This window comes from Thunnus maccoyii, chromosome 11, assembly GCF_910596095.1.
Source record: "Thunnus maccoyii chromosome 11, fThuMac1.1, whole genome shotgun sequence".
NCBI lineage: Eukaryota > Metazoa > Chordata > Actinopteri > Scombriformes > Scombridae > Thunnus > Thunnus maccoyii.
In genome coordinates this window covers 6644125-6664196 of record NC_056543.1, presented here as the reverse complement: position 1 = coordinate 6664196, position 20072 = coordinate 6644125, and the positions used below count along the sequence as shown (strand labels likewise).

Here is a 20072-nt window from a genome sequence, read left to right as displayed (position 1 = left end):
AAATATATACAGCAAAAGTTTTAGGCATTTAAGATGTTTAGATTCTTATGTTTAAGTTTTCGTGTTTGGAAAATGCAGAGACAGAGGCAAGGACAGTTCTTGGGGTGTTTATTGAAAGAATAATGTCTCAGTGAAAAAAGGCAAGAGGCTGGAGGTGGTGGCTGACGGTTGGCTGGTGTTGCAGGGTTAAGGTTAGGGTTAGGGTGAGGTGAGGTGAGGTGAGGTGGCAAACTGACTGGGAGATCCACCGAGGCTGAGCACCAGAAAAAACAGTGGCACTGGAGACTGCAGGCGAGGCGCACCAGAAAACTACACACAGGAAAAACTCACGTCTCAGGTCCGTCTATAGTCTGAATAACAAGAAAGGGGAAAACACTGCAAGACTAGCAGTGGAAACTCAAAGAATCTCAAGTAAATCCCAGCTCAGGAGAACAAGAGAACATCAGGAACTCATAGTTACCGATTGCGATGGGATAACCTGACACAGTAGTGGTGTCTTGACCAGACTTTTATGGCAGGAGTGATTACTGGATGAGCACCAGTAGTGAAGGCCCTGCTCAGCCAGGCACACCTTCAGCTGCACACACACTGCCAGGGAAAACAAACGTCACCATGACATCTTATCCATAATGCAATACCATCATGGAGGTGTCAGATGGGACCCAAATTTATTCTGCAGCATGACAGCATGACAACCCCAAACTCCTGCCAAGTACATGAAAAACTGTGTGCAGGTGTACAGAGGAGAACTGGTGCAGTTTTAAAGGCAAAGCTGCTCACACCAAATATTGATCTCATTTCTTCTGTTTACTGAACTTTGCATGAAGTTAATTGATAAATAAGAACCATTCATGGTATTACCTTTGAAGGTATCCTCACTTTACTTTTAGTGCATAAAACTTTTGAACAGTACTGTTGAGTTCATAGGACTTGGTTTTACGATCCCTTATTGTAATCAGCAATCATTCCTTGAGTGGGAGTAGAAGGTAAACGCTTCACTGGGGTCATCAGGTGGGCAAGTATCAAAATTTAAGAGAATTTATTTTCTTGTCAAGAAGGAGCGTTTCACAATGCAACACACAGGATGAGGTTACAAGGAAAAGGCTCCTAGTGGAGCGTTTACAACAGGGTTTTATACACCTTAAGTGGGTGTTACAGTTCTTTTCTTAATCTATCAAAATACAGACTTATAGATAATGTCATGTCTGTTTTCAGTTCTCCTGTCCAGGAGCCATCTTGCCCAACTGACCCCCAGATGACATGTCTCATCCTGTCTCCAATGAATTTCAATTTCTACATCTTCCTCTTTACAAATATAATGCTGAACTTCCTTTAACCTGCTGATGAGTCTGCTGATGTTGCAGAGTTGAATAACAAGACAGGAACAATTCATCATGATCTAGATAAAATAGTAACACTCATACCCACACAGCAACAGAACTTCAAGAGGATCAGTTGAGTCTGGATTTCTTCTGTCAATGATTCAGTCCTGTTTATGCAGACTGTAAATCATAACCAGCAGTGGGGGTAGAACCTCCCCGGGGGTCACCAAGTGGGCACCCTCCTTCCTTGGTGTTTCGTTGATAGGCCCACAACACCTCCAGGGGGCTCAACAGTGGCGCCTAGCGTCCCAGGTGCACCTCCCTCCTGCTGGCTCTTTTTGTTTCTTTTCAGCCAAAGAAAGTTGCTGCTGTGCTTGGCAGCCTCTGCCAGTGACTTAATAGCCTGTCGGAGGGTCTGTCCGTGGACTCTCATCCCTTTCAGCAGCCTGGTGGTTGAAATGGCCACAAAACCCCTTCAGCCAACCTCCACAGGAAGCACCTGAGAGAGAGAGAGGGCATTGTTGTTAGTTCTCCTTTCTTCCAGTAGTAGTGCCAGTTGCTGAAGGACCTGGTTGATCTGGCTGGTCTCGCAGCCCGTGAGTATGTTCCGTAGAGTTGCTGGTGTTTGGCAAAGGGGACATGATGGGTCTTCCCCAAGCCACTGGTTCAGGTTCTTGGGGCTGGGAAGAATATAGATGGCTCTGATGATGAAGCTCAGTCTGCCTCTTTCCTTTTCCCAAAGATCCTTCCAGACAAGCTTCCGGTGTTCAAGGTTTTCCCATCTTGTCCATTGGCCTTGTTTTGGCTGTGAGACCGCCTTTGCACATCGTTCTGCCTCCCCCTGCTGCCATATCTCTTTTACCACCAGCCCTCTCTTCCAGACAGGTGTTGCTCTGTGCCGTCTGGGTCTATTTGTGCCTAACCCAAACTCACCTCTTCCATGCTGCACTTGGGCCACAATATCTCCATGCCTGAGAGCAGATTTTGGCTGCTGCACCTCCTCTTGATGGGTTCCACTCTCTGCCTGCTGCCACTCTGGGCGCTGCCGGCCATATTGTGGCGTTCTGAGTTTCTGTCAGGCTCATGTCCAGCCTTACCTTGGAGCATTTGTCTTCTTCAGTAAAGCTGATAAGCAGTTTCAGAGCTCAGTTCCCGTACAGCCGATATTGCTGAGGCATTGTGGGAGTTTGAGCCATTTCTAGATGTATGTACTGACTGTTCTCTCCAGCTTCTTAACTTTGGTGATGGGAACCTCATAGATTGTCAGAGGCCTCTGGAGTTCTCTTGAAGAGCCTTTTTAAGTTATAAGAAATTTGATAAAGAGCTTTTATTCTTGTTTTACTTTTAGTAGTTTGATAAATACGGGCCCTGACTTGAGACCTGAGACGTGACTCCCTAAAGACTTGACTTCAGACTTGACTACCTACTGTAATACTTGACAGACGTGAAAGCAGAAATCAAGTCTTAAATGATAAACGAGCAATAGCCTGAAATAACTTGATCTTGGTTATGTAAGAAAAAATCATATATATAACACATTTAAAAAGAAATAGTTAAACTACTCTGCCTTTTTAATAGTCAACATGACTTGAAATTGACTTATGAAGACTTGTGGCTACGTACATAACGCTAACATTAAAAAAATAGCCTACAGTATTTAGCCTACAGTTAATTATTGCTGATTGACAGTTTCATTGCCCGCTATTATGTTGTTCAGTGTGTGTGTATGTGTGTACTACAAAATATTAATAATAATTGATTTGTAAACATTTATAAACATAACAAAGCCTATTAAAAGATACACCTTCACACCTAGAGAGTTTTATGTGTTGACATGCAAAGAAAACAGAAGACTCAAACTACAAGTGTTTCTTTGTTCCTCAGAGGAAAACATACAGGTTTGGGTTCCTGATAACATCACACTGGTTTGCTATGAGGACAATGTTTGAAACAAACCGGCTTGTGAAATATGCTGCGCAGGGGACAAAAGAACTACAAATTACCAGATTGAAACAAGAGATGCATGAGTATTTATGTGACCACAACAAAGAAATACATATTCATTAAATCACAATGTTGCCAGCACATATGTGAGTGTCACAAACACCACGTAAAAGCTACTGTTATAAATCTTAATGCTGCATTCTCATTGTGGCTCCATGTGGACGTACTACACACTGACACTCACATACCGTACCCTGACAAAACAAAGGGTTTCTGATGGGAGGTCAGCCTCTGCCCCCGACAAGCTGCTTCAGGTTTAGGTGTGGTTTCACATAAAAGGAGCAGCAGGAGACAGCTGCGTCTGTAGATCTGCACATCAGAACACAGTAAGTTACATCTAAAACTCTGCTGTTGAAAAAAAACGGAGTGAGCGTATGGAGTATGTGCAGGGGTGATGGCGTTATTCCTGGTATAATTTTGATGTGGTTTACATATCACACCTTACTTACAGTTACAGTCAGCTAATTTTGAATGTTTTGTTATTGTGCATTGCCATCTCACACGTTTTTTTTTAATTACTTGTGTGAAAAGACTTTTCTTAGCTCACGAGGGATCTCTGTGGATTTGTGCCAGTCAAGTGTAAAGCTGTTATCCGTTCTATGTCCGACACAGTTGTTATGAGCTTTCCTATATGCTGTACCAAAAGCATCTTGGTCGTGTGGTCATTAAACAATTGATTGATTGATTGATTGATTGATTGATTCAAAACATTTTAATATTCATTTTTCTTCAATTTCAGGGTCTGAGGTTTTGAAATGTTTAGACAAAACCAAGGTAAATAACACAGTTGCTCTTGGTTCATCCTCACCTCTTTCCTCAAAATGTATCTTCAGATTTGCTAAATATCAATTTATGACTATTTGCAGAAGGACATTGTCCTCAGGGATGTTACGACCACGGTGGTGGTTGTTGTGACCAAGGCCATGGACACGGTGGTGGCAGTTGTTGTGGTGGACATGGTCATGGACATGGACATGGACATGGACCTGGACATGGTCATGGTCATGGACATGGTCATGGTCATGATCATGGACATGGACATGGACATGGACACGGACATGGACACGGACACGGACACGGACACGGACATGGGCACGGACATGGACACGGACACGGACATGGACAAGGGCCAAAACGCAGACGCAGGCACAAGCGTGGCCACAAGCACCACAAGTGCCACAAGAAAGGGAAGGACTCTCATGGGGTAAGATCCAGTGTTGCAGTGGTCATTCATTATTTGTTTATTCACAAAAGAAAGTGAATTTTGTTCAGAACTCAGTGAAACGTTTGTGCAATCTAAAGTAATGAGAACTGAGTTACACACATTCACACCTGGATGATTCTTGATACAATATAAGTCTAATTACAGTTGATTATTGGAGTAGTTCGGGGTTTTAGTGCCTTGCTGAAGTGCCTTATGAGGGAGGAGGAAATGCTACTCTTTCCCTCACCTGCACACATCTGTCCTGTTTGTCTGGGATTGAACCAGCGACCTTTTGGACACAACTGCAAGAGTTATGAAATGAAGTTTGCATCAGTTTGGTAGTCGTCATCACTCACTGATTGCATGTTTTTCTGTTCTGCTGTAGTCCTCCAGCAGCTCCTGCAGCAGCAGCAGCAGTGACTCTGATTAAATGAAGATTCCTGGATGGGAAGACAGACGAGACCAGGAACCACCTGGAAGCCTTTTGTCCTCCTGCCTTGCACAATATAACCTTAGGAATTACTTTGTAACTCCCCTAACAAATGTAAACAAGCTTTTGTCAGGACATATGTAAAGTACACATGGAGTGTCTGGTGTTTTGCATGGTTTTGTATCAAATACTTGAATAAAATCATTTTCAAACTGAAAACAGAGATGGATGCTCTCTACACAGCTTCAGTTTCACGTTTCTCAGCAGCCTTGTGTTCACGTCAACTTGAAGGACTTTGCAAACGTAGAATTTTTCTGTGATTATTACATCTTTCAAGTATTGTGATGCAGTTTTTCTTTGTAGAAAAATGAAACAATGTGGATTAACGAGGTGCTGGGGATGTGCATCGCTGTCTGCCACAGTGTAATTATCGATACTACCACCAGGTGGCAAAAGAGGACGATATTTTCAAATCTTTTATATAGTAGCTTTAAAGTTCATGGCTGGCGTTTTTCTATATTTTTCTTATTGTCAACAAATCTCATGTGCAGAACCAAACCAATAATAAACTGATCTACTTACAAGTATTGTGTGTGTATCCAAAGTCTGATATATCATATATTGTAATGAGAAAATTGCCAGCCTTATCCTATAATAGACACAGATCAAAGGACTAACAGTAGGAAAAAATAAAAAACGATGTATTACTATGCATGATCCATGTAACTAAATTAAAATGACCTAATAAGCCATGATGCTGTCAGTTAGCCTGGTATTCTTTTCACTGTTGCTTATCAGGTGCCACATATTGATAAAAAAAACATGTAAAATGTAGAATAGAATAAAATAGAAAAGAAATCTCAAATGTATTTTTGCACACCAGCACACACAAACCCTTATAAAAAATGTTTTTTAAAAGTAGGTAGTAAGTTCACTAGTAGTTATCTGAGCTAAATACCATAAAATGTGTGTGTGTGTGTGTGTGTGTGTGTGTGTGTGTGTGTGTGTTGATAGATTTATCATTTTGCTATCTTGTCAATTTTATTGCATTATTTTATGATGATGACGATGTCTATTTTATAACTTTTGGACTGCTACTGTTTTCTTTCTACACCACATAGCAATTAAGGTTTTAAAACAGCTTTTTCCACACTTTCATTAAAATGTTTGGAGGGAGTTTGTGTGCAAAAGTGTGTTCTTTGTGTTTCAGGATTTGGATCTGACATTTTTGGATTTGACAATGCCTGACGAAGATCTCTGTTAGATCAAAATGTCATTTTGTGACAAATACGGGCATAATCAAGATAAATAAGTCACTTGTTGTCACATGTCTTCTGTTCATTCTCACAGTCTTTTTTACCTGTAATAAAACCCCATCCCATAATTTTTCTCAAACGTTGTGTGTGGATTTTAAGGAGCAAAAAAATTACATCAGATGTAAATAAAAAAAGGAGCTCAGTTTCCCCCTGGCTGTCCTCAGCTGACACCAGGAGGACTTCCCAGGCACTGCCCCAGCCCCACCCCGCCCTCCTCAGCCGTGAGAACCACCTGGATACCGTCCTGTAGCACCACCCTGTGGAGGACATGCAGGCCATGGTCCTGGACATGGACACAAACATGGACACCACGGACATGGGCATAGACATGGACATGATCATGGTCACAAGAAAGGAAGAAAGTGTAATGGGATAAGATCTAGTTGTAAAATGAAAACTACAGAGTCTCTATTGTCTCCATCAGTGTGTATTTATATCATCTACAGTTCTTGCAGCTCACCAGAGGAAAAAAAAACCCCTTTCGATTAACAAGATTGTTCCTCTGGCACCACCCTCAGGCTAAACATTTGTTTTGTCCTTATCGCCTGAGCATAACAAAGTTGTAATTGCATTTGTAAATAAAATTTAATAGCAAGATAATCCACCGAGGCTCACATCCACAAACAAATCCAGTGCACAGCAAAAGCATTAGCTGTTAGTTGTGAGTGTGTCCCAAACAGAAAACACAAACCGAAAAGCAGCAAAAATAATATATTTTTTTTCCAAATATTGGTCTAATAAACTTTTTTGAAACCTGTTGAAGTCGTGTTTAACTGTCACATACTGTGTTGCCTTGACTGAGCTGTTTAGCCAGTATGTTTTACAGTAAAGTCAAAAGAACTAAACGCATATCAGCTAAACAGCTAACGTCTCTGACTCTCTTCTGTCTGAAAATGACTTGTGAAGTGTGATATGGTGTTTGCTTTTAAAAACAATATAACACTTGTGTTTATAATAAAAGCAGCTAATCTCTCTCTATGTTTTGCCTGTTTATTCTCTATTTCATTTGACCTCAGAGTTTCTTATTACACTGTGTGTGTTATCTGTCCATGTGCATTTATTTTTATCTTTATTTACCCAGGGAAGGTTGAATTAAGACCTTTGTTCAGTGATATTGTGTCACTTAACAGGCCCAACCCCAATAAGGGGAATTTTGGAGTCACACTGATAAATTTAATTGATATGATGTTTAAACTTGGAAATATCATGTTCTGTCCGTTTCAAGTCATCCAGATATGAATCATTTCTGAGGTGTTGGGTGTGAAAAGTGTGCAGATAATCAAGCAATGATGAAAAGAGACTCAAATGATCAAAACTAGTAAAAATCTCACATGTTTGAGTGTGGGTGTGTGTATCCATATCTTAGACTGTATATTGTCTATGTTAATGATTACATGCACACACTCATGTGAGACTTGCTGATGACAGTTGATTTACTGCCCTATATGAGGTGGACCGCTTCAGGTTGAGGTGCAACTGCACATAAAAGGACAGACAGGAGACGGCTGCGTCTGTGGATCTGAGCTCTTGCACACAGTAAGTTGCAGCTCTGTGAGTTTCATGAACGAGTGCTGAAAGAAACTTTTGTTTATCTAAAGTGCTTTTTTTTCTCTTACAGGATCCGTAGTCTCATCTGAAGTTTTAACATGTACGGACACAACCAAGGTAAACAACAGACACTTTTAAATGTATTGAATGTGCATTACTTCTTTAAAATTCTGACTTATAGCTGACTTCTCTCTTCTCTGTATGTTTAGGAAACCAGTACCCTCCTGGGTACCCAAACCATCCTCAGCAGATGCCAGGAGGATATCCTCCCCAGTATCCCCCAGGCACCGCCCCACCACCACACTACCCTCCTCAGCCCCACGGTCCACAAGGAGGCTACCCACCCGGGCCTGGTTATGGTCACGGCCAGGGCCACGGACATGAGCAGGGCCACGGACACGGGCAAGGTCACGGACAATGCCATGGACAGGGCCACGGACACGAGCACAAGCACAAGAACAAGCACGGGCACGAGCACAAACACAAGCACAAGCATGGTCACAAGAAAGGAAAGGGCGGCCACGGGGTAAGATGCAGAAGTTTTCTCCAGTAGAGTGCAGTGGATGTTGATTGGATTTTATTAGAGTAAAATTAGCATTTAAATTGACTTATCTAAGGCAAGAATTGATGTTCTCATCCAGGTATAATCTGAGGTTTGCATTAGTTTCTTATCGCTGACTGAAATAACAGCACTATTTTTTTGTCTGTTCTTCCTTGTTGTAGTCCTCCAGCAGCTCCAGCAGCTCCAGCGGCAGTGACTCTGACTAGATGAAGATTCCTGGATGTGAAAAGAATCCTCCTTAATTAATTACTTGTATATACAGAAGAATAAAATGTTGTTGTAGTCCTCCAGCAGCTCCTGCAGCAGTGACTCCGACTAGATGAGAAGAGAAACGAGACAAGTTGCCACCTGGAAACCTTCATCCTTCTACCTTTTATTATAATCATCAGACATTGTGTTTGCTTTTAATAGTTAATGCTGTGGGATGATGATCATAATTGTTCCTGAATAAAACAACAACATAACACTTGTGTTTATAATAAAAGCAGTTAATCTCTCTCTATGTTTTGCCTGTTTATTCTCTATTTCAAATGACCTCAGAGTTTCTTATTACACTGTGTGTGTGTTATCTGTCCATGTGCATTTATATTATCTTTATTTACCCAGGGAAGGATGAATCAAGACCTTTGTTCAGTGATATTGTGTCACTAATAGTTACACACCCTGCAGCTCCCCAGTACATTCACATGAATCGATTATAAATCAAATATTGTTCTTGGTCTTGTAATTACTGGTAACCTTTTAATCTCGGACAGATCTGTATTGTATTGTAAGTGGCAGTACGTGGATATCAGTAGTGTTATTGTCTATAATGACTTCATGCATAAATAAGGAGTAGCCTGGCGCCTTTTTGTGTGAATGTAAACTGGAGAACGAGCCAAATAAACAGTGCTTATGGAATACTAAAAAAAACACAATGCTGCCGCTGCTGTTCTCATTTCTACAAACTGAAACTTTCAAACATGTTGCACTGAGTTTTTAAGTCACACTGCATTTGATAAATTTAATTGATATCATGTTTAAACTTGGAAATCTATCTGTTTCAAGTCATCCAGATATGAATCATTTCTGAGTTGTTGGGTGTGAAAAGTGCGCAGCAGGTAGTCAATTTATCAAGCAATGACAAAAAGAGACTCAAATGATCAAAACAAGCATGTAAAAGTCTCACATTTTGTGTGTGGGTGTGTGTATCCATATCTTAGACTGTTGATGGTCTATGTTGACATATGTTAATGATTACATGCACACACCCATTTAGGTCACTGAGCAAAAACTTGCTGATGAGAGTTGAGGCACTGCCCTTAATGATGTGAGGAGGACCGCTTCAGGTTGAGGTGTGGCTGCAAATAAAAGCATCAACAGGAGACGTCTGCATCTGTGGATCTGCGCTCTTGCACACAGTAAGTTGCAGCTTTGTGAGTTTCATGAACGAGTGCTGAAAGACAAACTGTTGATTTATTTAAAGTGCTTTTTTTCTCTTACAGGATCCGTAGTTTCATCTGAAGTTTTAATATGTACGGACACAACCAAGGTAAACGACACAGACACTTTTAAATGTATTGAATGTGCATCACTTCTAAATTCTGACTTATGGCTGACTTCTCTCTTCTCTGTATGTTTAGGAAACCAGTACCCTCCTGGGTACCCGAACCATCCTCAGCAGATGCCAGGAGGATATCCACCCCAGTATCCTCCAGGCGCCGCCCCGCCACCACACTACCCTCCTCAGCCCCACGGTCCACCAGGAGGCAACCACGGCTACCCACCTGGACCTGGTTATGGTCAGGGCCAGGGCCATGGACAATGCCACGGACATGAGCAGGGCCACGGACACGGACAGGGCTATGGACACGGGCAAGGTCACGGACAATGCCATGGACACGAGCACAAGCACAAGCACGGGCACAAACACAAGCACAAGCATGGTCACAAGCACAGAGATTGTCACAAGAAAGGAAAGGACAGCCACGGGGTAAGATGCAGAAGTTTTCTCCAGTAGAGTGCAGTGGATGTTGATTGGATTTATTAGAGTAAAATTGGCATTTAAATTGACTTATCTAAGGCAAGAATTGATGTTCTCATCCAGGTGTAATCTGAGGTTTGCATTAGTTTCTCATCACTGACTGAAATAATGGAACCATTTATTTTTCTGTTCTTCTTTGTTGTAGTCCTCCAGCAGCTCCTGCAGCAGCGATTCTGACTAGATGAAGATGAAGAAACAAGACAAGTTGCCTTTATCCTCCTTCTTCTTTATATTATAATCACTATTTTACCGCCTGAAGTTAAAGCTTAAAAATAGATTTGTATCCAACACTTGCATTTTTACAATCAAGTTTTTGTCAGAACATACTGTATATAAAAACATGGCTTGAGCTTTTACAGAGATCTGCCACATCATGACATTTTAACAGGGAATAATGTCATATAGGTGCTTCTTAACTTTCCATAATTTGGGTGTAATTACAAGCATTAATGCATCCATGTTTGTGTTTGTGAGAAAATAAAAATAAAAATCATAAATGCGAGTAAATTAATGATGCAGCATCTTGCTTTTTTTTAATTTTGTTTTGTCTCCCTACAATATTTCTGAACACACTTGTGACTGAGGCGGACTCTTTATTTTATTTGCCCAGGGAAGGATGACTGACCACAATTGTTCAGCCAAACCTTGTTCACATTCACGCAGCAGTAAATCTCACTCTGGACCTGCCGGTGCGGTCTCCCTAATCTCATTTTGATAACCTGTGTAATCAAACACATGTTGACGTCGATTTTCAGCCTTTTATAGAACATGTTCGCTGATCTCTGACGGCTGCTGCTCTTTGTTCTTGTATTAAAAAATGAGGCTTACATGCTGTGAATTCTGCAGGATTGTTATGTGGTTTAACTGCTGAGTGAAGATGGGCTCACCACAACACCACAACGTCTAATATCAATATATTTCACATCAAACCTCTTCCTCAGGGGACACAGGCTGATTCTCTTCATGTGTATTCGCTCTCCAGTCCTTGTTAGCGCTCATTTTGACTCTCTGTCTCTGAAAACCAGGTCAGAAATCTTGGTGCAATCCTGGACTCAGAGTTAAACCATAACAACCATGTGAAGTCAAATCTACCATCTTAAAAAAACATTGATGTCCAGGATTTAGAGAGACTAATCCATGCTTTCATTTCCAGCAGGTTAGATTACTGTAACGGTCTGTTCTCAGGTTTCACCAAAATAAAACTCTTCAGCTCATTCAGAAAGCTGCTGCTAGCTAACATAGAAAACTGAACACGTCACACCAGTTCACAGGTCTCTGCACCAGTTTCCAATATGTGAAAATAGAGTTTAAAGTACTGCTGCTTGTCTATAAATCTTTTCATGGCTTTGTACAGACTTTCTTTCTTGTACCAGATGAACCCTCCTCTCAGGTCATCAGGTAGAGGACTGCTAACGTTTCCCAGAGTGTAAACTAAACATGGAGAAGCAGCATTTAGTTACTGTGCAGCAAACTTCCAGAGGATCTCAGACTTTGACCAAAAAACATTTATGTTCTGCACTGCCTTTGACTGAACCTTAAGTAAATTAAATATATACCTATACCAGTATCTAAGCCTCTGTTCTTAACTTGTTCTGTTTCCTTTGTTTCTGCATTTTAATGTTTTAATGAACTATGTAAAGCACCTTGTGTATGAAATATACTATAAACTCACCTCGCCTTGCTATCATATCATTGTAAGTTCACCTAGAAACACTAGTTTGCTTTATGCTTTATTTGCAATGTCATTGTGGTCTCATGTCTGTTTTATTTCAGCTTCTATCAGTGGCATCATCATGAGTCATGTAAAGTGATCATTCACTGCGCAGCAGGCAGAAATAGTATTTTAGATATCATATCATATCATATGAAAAGAAAAATCAAATGTTTTGGTGCAATTAGAAATGATTCAGGTCAGGAGCTCATACTCATGAACAGGCAAAGTCTTACAACTGTTTTCAACCTGTAAAATATATTATTTATCATTACATTCAGTATTTCAGTTTAGCACATTAACATGTTGATTTTTAAGGCTGAAGGGAATGTCATTAACTTTGAAGGTATTTGGAATTCATTAATTAATGAATTGGAAAGAAGTACACAGAATTATTATTATTATTATTATTATTATTATTATTGTTGTTGTTGTTGTTGTTGTTGTTGTTGTTATTATTATTATTATTATTATTATTATTTTAGAGATCTGTTTATCTCATCTTATCTAATCTTATCCAAGATATGAACTTGGTCTGTGCAACATTTAGTGGTGATCCCTCAATATAATCTTGACCGAAGTGGTGAACCATCCTTACAGACGTGTGAAGATGAGCGACTAAAAACATTAAAAAGAAAAACAGAAGTTTCATAGTTCATGTTTAAAGAGGACAGGAGTGAGTGGTTCATCTCTACAGCAGGTGGCAGTGTGGCAGAGACGCAGCGTGGACTGAAGCTCCATCGATGGTGTGTATGCCCACCTCTACACTGACCAATCAGGAGCAGCTGTGTGCTTGCGTCAGAAGTAAGTGACCAATCAGAGGTAGCTGTGTGCCTCTTTCAGGAAGTAAACTCCAGAAAGGAGAGCAAAGCAAGCTGTGCCTCAAGTACAGCCACTGGCCTCACAGCTTAAATCAATAATAATAGTAATAATAATAAATATGTCCTTAACGGTGTTGACTTCTACTTACAGGTACGTGTCAAGTGACGACGTATGTAGCGATTTTATTCGGTGCAATCAGGTGTTTTTACCGTAATACTCCGAGTTTGCTAAAATCATGTAGCTTGTTTTAAATGTCACATAGTTAGCAGTGGTGGAAGAAGTATTCAGATACTTTACTGAAGTAAAAGTACCAATACAGCAATGCAAAAATATTGCATTACAAGTAAAAGTCATGCATGAAAAATCCCACTTAGTAAAAGTAAACTTACATAAGTATTAGCATATAGTTAAAGATTTGCAGTAAAAGTAGTGGTTTGGTCCCTCTGACTGATATATTATCATATATGACATCATTAGATTATTAATAGTGAAGCATCAGTGTTAGAGCAGCATGTTACTGTTTTAGCTGCTGCAGGTGGAGCTAGTTTCAACTACTTTATATACAGTTAGCTAGTTTAGTCCAGTGGTTCCCAACTTAGGGGTCGGGGCCCTCCAAAGGGTCAGCAGATAAATCTGAGGGGTCGTGAGATGATTAATGGGAGAGGAAAGAAGAAAAAACAAAGTTCTGATACACAAATCTGTTTTCAGTTTTTGGACATGAAATATTGGATCATTTGAACATTTATTGAGTACCTAAAAATTATATTTAAGTGCAGTACTTGACAAAATGCAACAGATTATTGATAAGTTGATTGATGTTATATAATGCTATTTAACGTTCTCAACCACACTTTCCTTGTTGCTTCCCTCAGACTGAGGTCCCTCTGCAGACTGAGGCGAATCCAGGGCCACATGGTATGTATATATGTATACATATATAAGAAAACAACTTTTGTTCCTGAGAACTTCACCTTGTTGAGCATATGTGTTTTTCTCCTGACAGTGACATTATGGAGGCTGTTGTGTTTTGCTCTTCATGTGTTTTATGATTTGATGCATTTTGATTGTTTTGTGCTGATGTTGGTTTTACATCTGAGATAAGACCAAGCAAAGTTTTCACCTGTTGTGTTCAGTGAAGTTCTGTTCTAGTTATTATGCTTCTGTCCAGTCTAAAAAAACTCACTTTACTCTATTTGATACAGTTTCTATTCTGTGTATCACTGTTATATGAGTCAGTTTAAATGATTTTATTGAGTCAGTTCCAATCAAAGCCTTTTCTATCTGTCTGTTAAAGTGATGATACTTTATTCAGTATTTAAATCTACTCTTTCTGAATTGAAGTATTAAAGCCTTTTGTCTCTATTTTGGATCAGATGTCGAGTCATGTGGAACAGGAAGTTGTCATGGAGAAAGTGGGCAAAGCCGGCGTGATCACCCTGAACAGACCTAAAGTCCTGAATGCGCTCAACCTGTCCATGATCCGACAGATCTACCCTCAGCTCAAGGTATGACGACAGCTCAGCTTAATGCAAACGTCTACTGGGACAAGAGTCAAGGACTGGTTATGTATGTTTTATGTATTACAGCAGCGTGTTACTGATCGTAAACGTCTGTCAGTATCTCACTTAGTTTGACACTCAAGGTCATGATGTGATTGAGAGTCGATACAGTCGCTCATTTTGCTTGTACATACATTTGCTTGTTATAACAAGACGTTTTTCTTGTTTTAACTAGTTTTATGTCACAATAATGTACTTTTCTTGTTAGTACAAGAAACTAAATTATTCAGTTTTAACAAGAAACAGTTCTTGTATTAACAACAATCAAGTTATATCACAAAACCACCTCTTTATTTCACAAAATGAACCTCATCTCATTAAAACAAACTTTTCCTGTCATAACATGATAAGTTGTTAGAACAATATGTCGTTAAATCAAGAAAAAAAATCCAGTCAGAGCCTAAAGAGACGATATTGTGGCCTAAATCAGCTAGAAAAAGAGAAAATGACATAAAATACCTAGTTAAAGATATGAAAAGCATCTTAAAAACGAGAAAAGAAACTGAGCAAATACTTTGTTTTTTCATTCATGGTGGCAGCAATACGTTGCCGTGCCTACGATTATGTAGCAGTCTGGGGAATCTAATTCATTTAACTCTGAATAACAGTTTAATGTAACCAGATAACAGAAGACACACATAAAAACGGTTCTAATAAACACCATCCCTCCTGTCAAATAAAAAACGTCTGTGTTTGCTGGAAGTAAAAAGGACACGACTGATGCATCATTTGTGGTTTTCAGTTTCCTCAAACTGTATTTTGTGCCACTTGTTGTTTTGCTTTCAGTCTTTTTTTAAAGGTCACATTTATCCAGATCTTCAAATGAGAAGGACACAGTTTGTGTCACGATTAAAATGTCTCAGTTGTTGTTTCTTCTGTTCTGAACGTCTAAGATGTCAAAAAAATGTGTTGAATCAAGTTTTATCTTAGTGACACTTGAAATTCACATAACATGTTGTTTTTGGTGAAGATTTCTTGCAGCTTAGATGTTTTTTTTTGTGTGTGTGTGTGATTCTAGAAATGGGATAAGGACAATGAGACTGACATTGTGATTATCAAAGGAGCGGGTGGGAAAGCCTTTTGTGCTGGTGGAGACATCAGAGGTGAGTTTTAACCATTTAGTTTGGTATCTGTGGAGCTTTTGATGTGCAACAGGTTGACTGTAGTTAAAACCTGCTGCTGCATCATTAATGTTTTGTCTTGTTTTCCTTTCAGCCGTTACAGAAGCAGGGAAGGTCGGAGACTCTCTCGCACAGGACTTTTTCCGTGAGGAATATATTCTGAACAATCTTATAGGTGAGTTTTATGATTACAATCACACCTGTATTATCAATTAAATGTGTCATGTATTGATATTCATTCACCTACAGTCTCACCTATTGACTGAATATAAATATGGATGTCATGACAATCAGTGTTCAGGCTTCTAATTGATCACTTTGCATATTTTAAATGAATTTTCCCTCCTTTTCACACATTTTATTTGATCTTTTAAGGAGGTTGCAGTAAACCATATATCGCCCTCATTGATGGAATAACAATGGGAGGGGTGAGTACAATTATTTTTAAGGTATCATATTTCATTATGAATCATACAGGTCGGTAAACCTTATAGCTTTTTTCATTATTTCTAGCTATTTCTAAACAGATATTTACACACTATGAGGTATCTGTCTTCATAGATTTATTATGTTTGGTCAGTTTTGGCTCCTTTAAACTTGGACTTTCTTTACCCTAAACGTGTTTTTCACTGTAATTTAAAAAACTGCAAAGGATGGGATGTATTGTATGTCCTTTTTTGTTTTTAAAGACTTTATTCATCACAACAAATTCCATTTCAACACAATCACATCCAAAAGTCAGACATTGTAAACTGAAATTACAACCAAGTCTTGTGAAAGACAAATAGAAACAAACACAAAGACAATAAGAAGAAAAAATAAAGTAAATAAAGTGAAAGCAGATTAAGTTCTAAACGTTTTCAGAAATGTAGTTTTAATAATTAATTGCACATATAATCTTTTAGTTTGAAGACATTTTTAAGGAGTTTATAAAATATATAAAATCCCGAAGAAATATAGATAAAATTGATAATCTTTTACAAAAAAACAACATTTGTGAATAAAAGATTTTCCCATAATAACATCAGTCTCAGAGTCTCTGCATTCAAATTGTTTTATAACATCTTTAAGTTGTTTAAAATTATGTTTATGTTGGAAATGACGACTAAATTGATTTATTTATTTATTTATTGATTGGTTGAATGGGACAGTGTGCAGTTTGAAACATTAAAGATGCACCGCACCAGAGTTAGCTTGAAGCTAATTTGCGTCTGTAGTCCCAGACAAAAAACATACAACAGCACAACAACAAACAGTAAAAAAAACAAAAAAACAAACAAACAAACAAAACAAACAAAAAAGCTACATACAGCACATCACATACACCCACAATGTCAATTAGAAATAGTGTAAACTAAACTCAATGGTCACACAGCTGATTGGTCTTTAGTACATGTTTCAGATGAGAGAGTGATTCATTTACTTTTATACAAAAAGTACAGTCGACATTGACATCAAACACTTGTGGGGTTTGTGTCATGTAGTAAGTGTTACAAGTGTTGCTCCTGCTGTGAGAGGTGATATCAGACTCTACCTGTAGGTGTCAGTAGAGAGCTATCGGCCAGAGGCGAGGTGGCGTCTGATTGGATGAAACATAAAGTGACAAAGCATTGTTGCTGCCACTCGTTTCTTCCCTCCACGTGTCAGATATGGTTTTTGGAATTTGAATTGGTACCTTTGCCCCACAATAAGCAGGACGACTCGTTGCACAGACAGAGAGCTGCACGAAGCCTCGTTAATATTATTAATAACTCAGCTGCTCAGAGGAGATTTCTGACTTTTCGGATGACTCTGTTCTCTCTCTCTCTCTGCTGTGACCTTGACCGTGTGATTTTTACTCCGGAGGTGTCACCGAGGTCACTGACAGCCGACAGTATCCGCTGGGTCATTACTCATCATGTCTGTGTGTGTGTGTGTGTGTGTCAGTGTCAGCGTCCCTGTGGTGCAGAGATGTGTGAAACCCCATCAGGCCCTTTGCACAAAAATGACCGTCACTCCGCCGTTACACACTCTGGTACTCCTCAAAGAGTGTTTTGAAGCAGTATGTTGTACAAATCACTATGTTTATTAGCTGGCTCTGTCATTTTTCTATTATGTTGTTACAAGAGGTTGAGAAACATGAGAAAAACACCAAATATCGTGGTTGGTTTCTGAGTTGTTGTTTTACATTTTTGTTCATCTGCTGCTCTTTATTCTCGTGTGTTATTCTAGATTAGATTTCAGGTCTTTGGTACTGACGTACTTTGTATAAATCATCCTTCTCCGTTGGATAGGAACAAGAAGGAAGTTAATGTGTTAATGCTAAAGTGGAGAGAATCAGAAATAACATTGCACTAGACAGGCTGAAGATATTAATGGCAGCGTTTGGCACTTGCTTGTATTTGCGTTTGGCTGCGTCTGCCGTTCGCATACAGTACAGGACAAAAAAGAACTATTACGACCCAGCTGTCTGAGGGAAAGGGAAGCAACATAAACCAGTTGGTGAAATAAAGTTATGTATTACTATGATTGGTCGTAAATGACTTCAGTGTACAAATAACTGATATAAAAGAGGCAAACTACAAAGGAGAAAGGGCCTGAGGGTTCCTGCTTAAATCAAATAGATACAACCAAAAGAGGACGCCTAACTAAAGACTAAAACCTGTCTACAAACAAAAGAAATGAGAGATAAAACCTCAACTAACCTGCTCTGCTCTTAAACATTGAATTCAGGTCTATACAGACTATACAACACTGTCTAGCACAGACAGATCAGGAGAGATGGCGGCGAGCTCAAATCACAGCTGTCCCAGCAGATAACACGGCCGAGAATATATTAACGTGAGGGTCATTTCGGCAGCGGGACCAATCTCACACAGGAGACAACACGTCCTGATTTACATAAATGCAGCACACTGAAAATTGGTTAGCAGCAAAGGGTGGACGAAGGTGAAGGCCGTAACAAAAACAAAACATATCAGAGAGTGTCAGGTTTTAATGATGCGCAGCGAGTTAAAGAAAACACCGACTCACACTGCAATAACCTTTTAATCTGGTGATGAAAGGACGGATATAGAGAAGCCAGAAAAAGAGATGTTTTATCAGTGAAGCAAAGCACTTAATCATGAAACTCTGGTGTGTTTATGGAGACATTGGAAGGGGAGGACACATCTTTTATACTTGCATGCAAACATTTGGAGTCTTAAGTCCAGTGTTCACTCTCCTTTTAGCTCCGTTTTGGTCTCCTCCAGCTCCATGCTCCACTCTGTTTACCAGTCGGTCGCTAACTTTTTCTGTCTTTTATTTGGTGCTGGGAAGTTACAGTCGGTTTATCTGAACTTTTTCAGTGAAAACAGCTGCCTGCTAATGGAAATAAGGTGAGAGATGAGAGCCAACAAAAAAAAACATGAAGTTGTGGCCCGGAAAACAGTGAGTTAATAGATGCAGAGTCGGGTAATAATTCTCTGTGAGTTCATCACTGGGAGTGAACCCTTTCACATTGCACGTAGTCATTTCATCCATTGCTGTTGATAAATGCAGTGTAGAAGCAAAGTGGCTCATTCATGACCAACAGTAGTCTCCAAATGATTCACACCAAGTCAGTTATTTAATTAAAAAATACACACTTTTGGGTTTTTTTCAAGGTCCAGTGATCCACAGGTGAGCAGGATAACAAAATGTTCTCCACAGGACACCGTAGTCCTCCACAGCTACACCACACATGAAGTAATTAACATTAATTATCTACAGGTGTTGCTCCGAGGCTTCTCTTTTCTCTTAAAGTGGCAGCACCTGGTTGCCATGGTGAATTAAATTATTATAAACTAATCAGTTATTACTTAACACACAATAACTGCAAATTACTGATTTATCATTAAACATAAACACTTACAATTAAATACAAAGCCTTTCCATCTTATAGCAAACATATAATTTAACAATAGCTTCTTAGTCTGATGGCTGATACACAAGGATGAACAAAAACAGGTTCAGTTCAATGTTTGGCTCTTTGAAAGAATGTCGTCTCGCTACCTTCAAAGCAGTCTGGAAGTCCCGCAATTTAATAAATCCTTGAAAACTTAATGTCCTAATCCATCGCAGATGTGTAATGATCAGAAGTATTACATTTGTTTTAATTTAGACCAACCGCCTGCCAAAAGGAAGGGGACATGAAGGGGTTAAACTGTGGACTTTGACAGCCTGGAGGCTGTGTTGTAATTAAATCAAAATGTGTGCTGTTGTTTTTTTTGGGTCTGACCTTCATTCAGCGAATAAGTCAATTTTCATAACATTTGACTCCTGTTGCAGAAAAATAAACAAAAACACATAAATCTTTGCAGCTTTTGTTTGTCAGTTTATCAGTGTAGTAAATAAGCTCCAAAAACTCATCTCGTTTGCTTGTTTTTCTCATGTTTACACAGCCATGATGATGATGATGATGATGATGATAGTGATGATAACATCCCTACTT

General features: G+C 39.4%; 2 protein-coding genes and 1 long non-coding RNA gene across 3 annotated transcripts in view; all 3 read left to right on the top strand.

Annotated features, from left to right (window-relative positions):
* Nucleotides 1-3473: 3473 nt before the first annotated feature.
* On the top strand, nucleotides 3474-4298 carry LOC121906545. Its single transcript, XR_006098664.1, has 3 exons — nucleotides 3474-3652; nucleotides 4066-4100; nucleotides 4193-4298. It is a non-coding gene; the product is annotated as an uncharacterized LOC121906545 (long non-coding RNA).
* A 3748-nt stretch (nucleotides 4299-8046) lies between these two features.
* LOC121907661 (proline, histidine and glycine-rich protein 1-like) lies at nucleotides 8047-8830 on the top strand. The gene is made up of 2 exons (XM_042427353.1): nucleotides 8047-8350; nucleotides 8548-8830. Exons 1-2 carry the CDS (start codon nucleotides 8075-8077, stop codon nucleotides 8590-8592), a joined length of 321 nt encoding a protein of 106 aa, XP_042283287.1. The 5' UTR covers nucleotides 8047-8074; the 3' UTR covers nucleotides 8593-8830.
* A 4142-nt stretch (nucleotides 8831-12972) lies between these two features.
* Nucleotides 12973-20072, top strand: part of hibch (3-hydroxyisobutyryl-CoA hydrolase) — a 31596-nt gene continuing 24496 nt past the window's right edge. Inside the window, exons 1-6 of the mRNA XM_042426799.1 lie at nucleotides 12973-13092; nucleotides 13815-13857; nucleotides 14316-14447; nucleotides 15520-15604; nucleotides 15717-15797; nucleotides 15998-16050. Coding sequence (XP_042282733.1) covers nucleotides 13061-13092; nucleotides 13815-13857; nucleotides 14316-14447; nucleotides 15520-15604; nucleotides 15717-15797; nucleotides 15998-16050 — 426 coding nt within the window. The 5' untranslated portion in view covers nucleotides 12973-13060. The remainder of the gene's footprint in view (nucleotides 13093-13814; nucleotides 13858-14315; nucleotides 14448-15519; nucleotides 15605-15716; nucleotides 15798-15997; nucleotides 16051-20072) is intronic.

Excerpts from the sequence above, each read along its gene's own strand:
- LOC121907661 (XM_042427353.1), top strand. The coding sequence starts at position 8,075 with ATGCCAGGAGGATATCCTCCCCAGTATCCCCCAGGCACCGCCCCACCA. Across the intron at positions 8,351-8,547 it reads AAGGAAAGGGCGGCCACGGG|TCCTCCAGCAGCTCCAGCAG; the intron begins GTAAGATGCAGA and ends TCCTTGTTGTAG.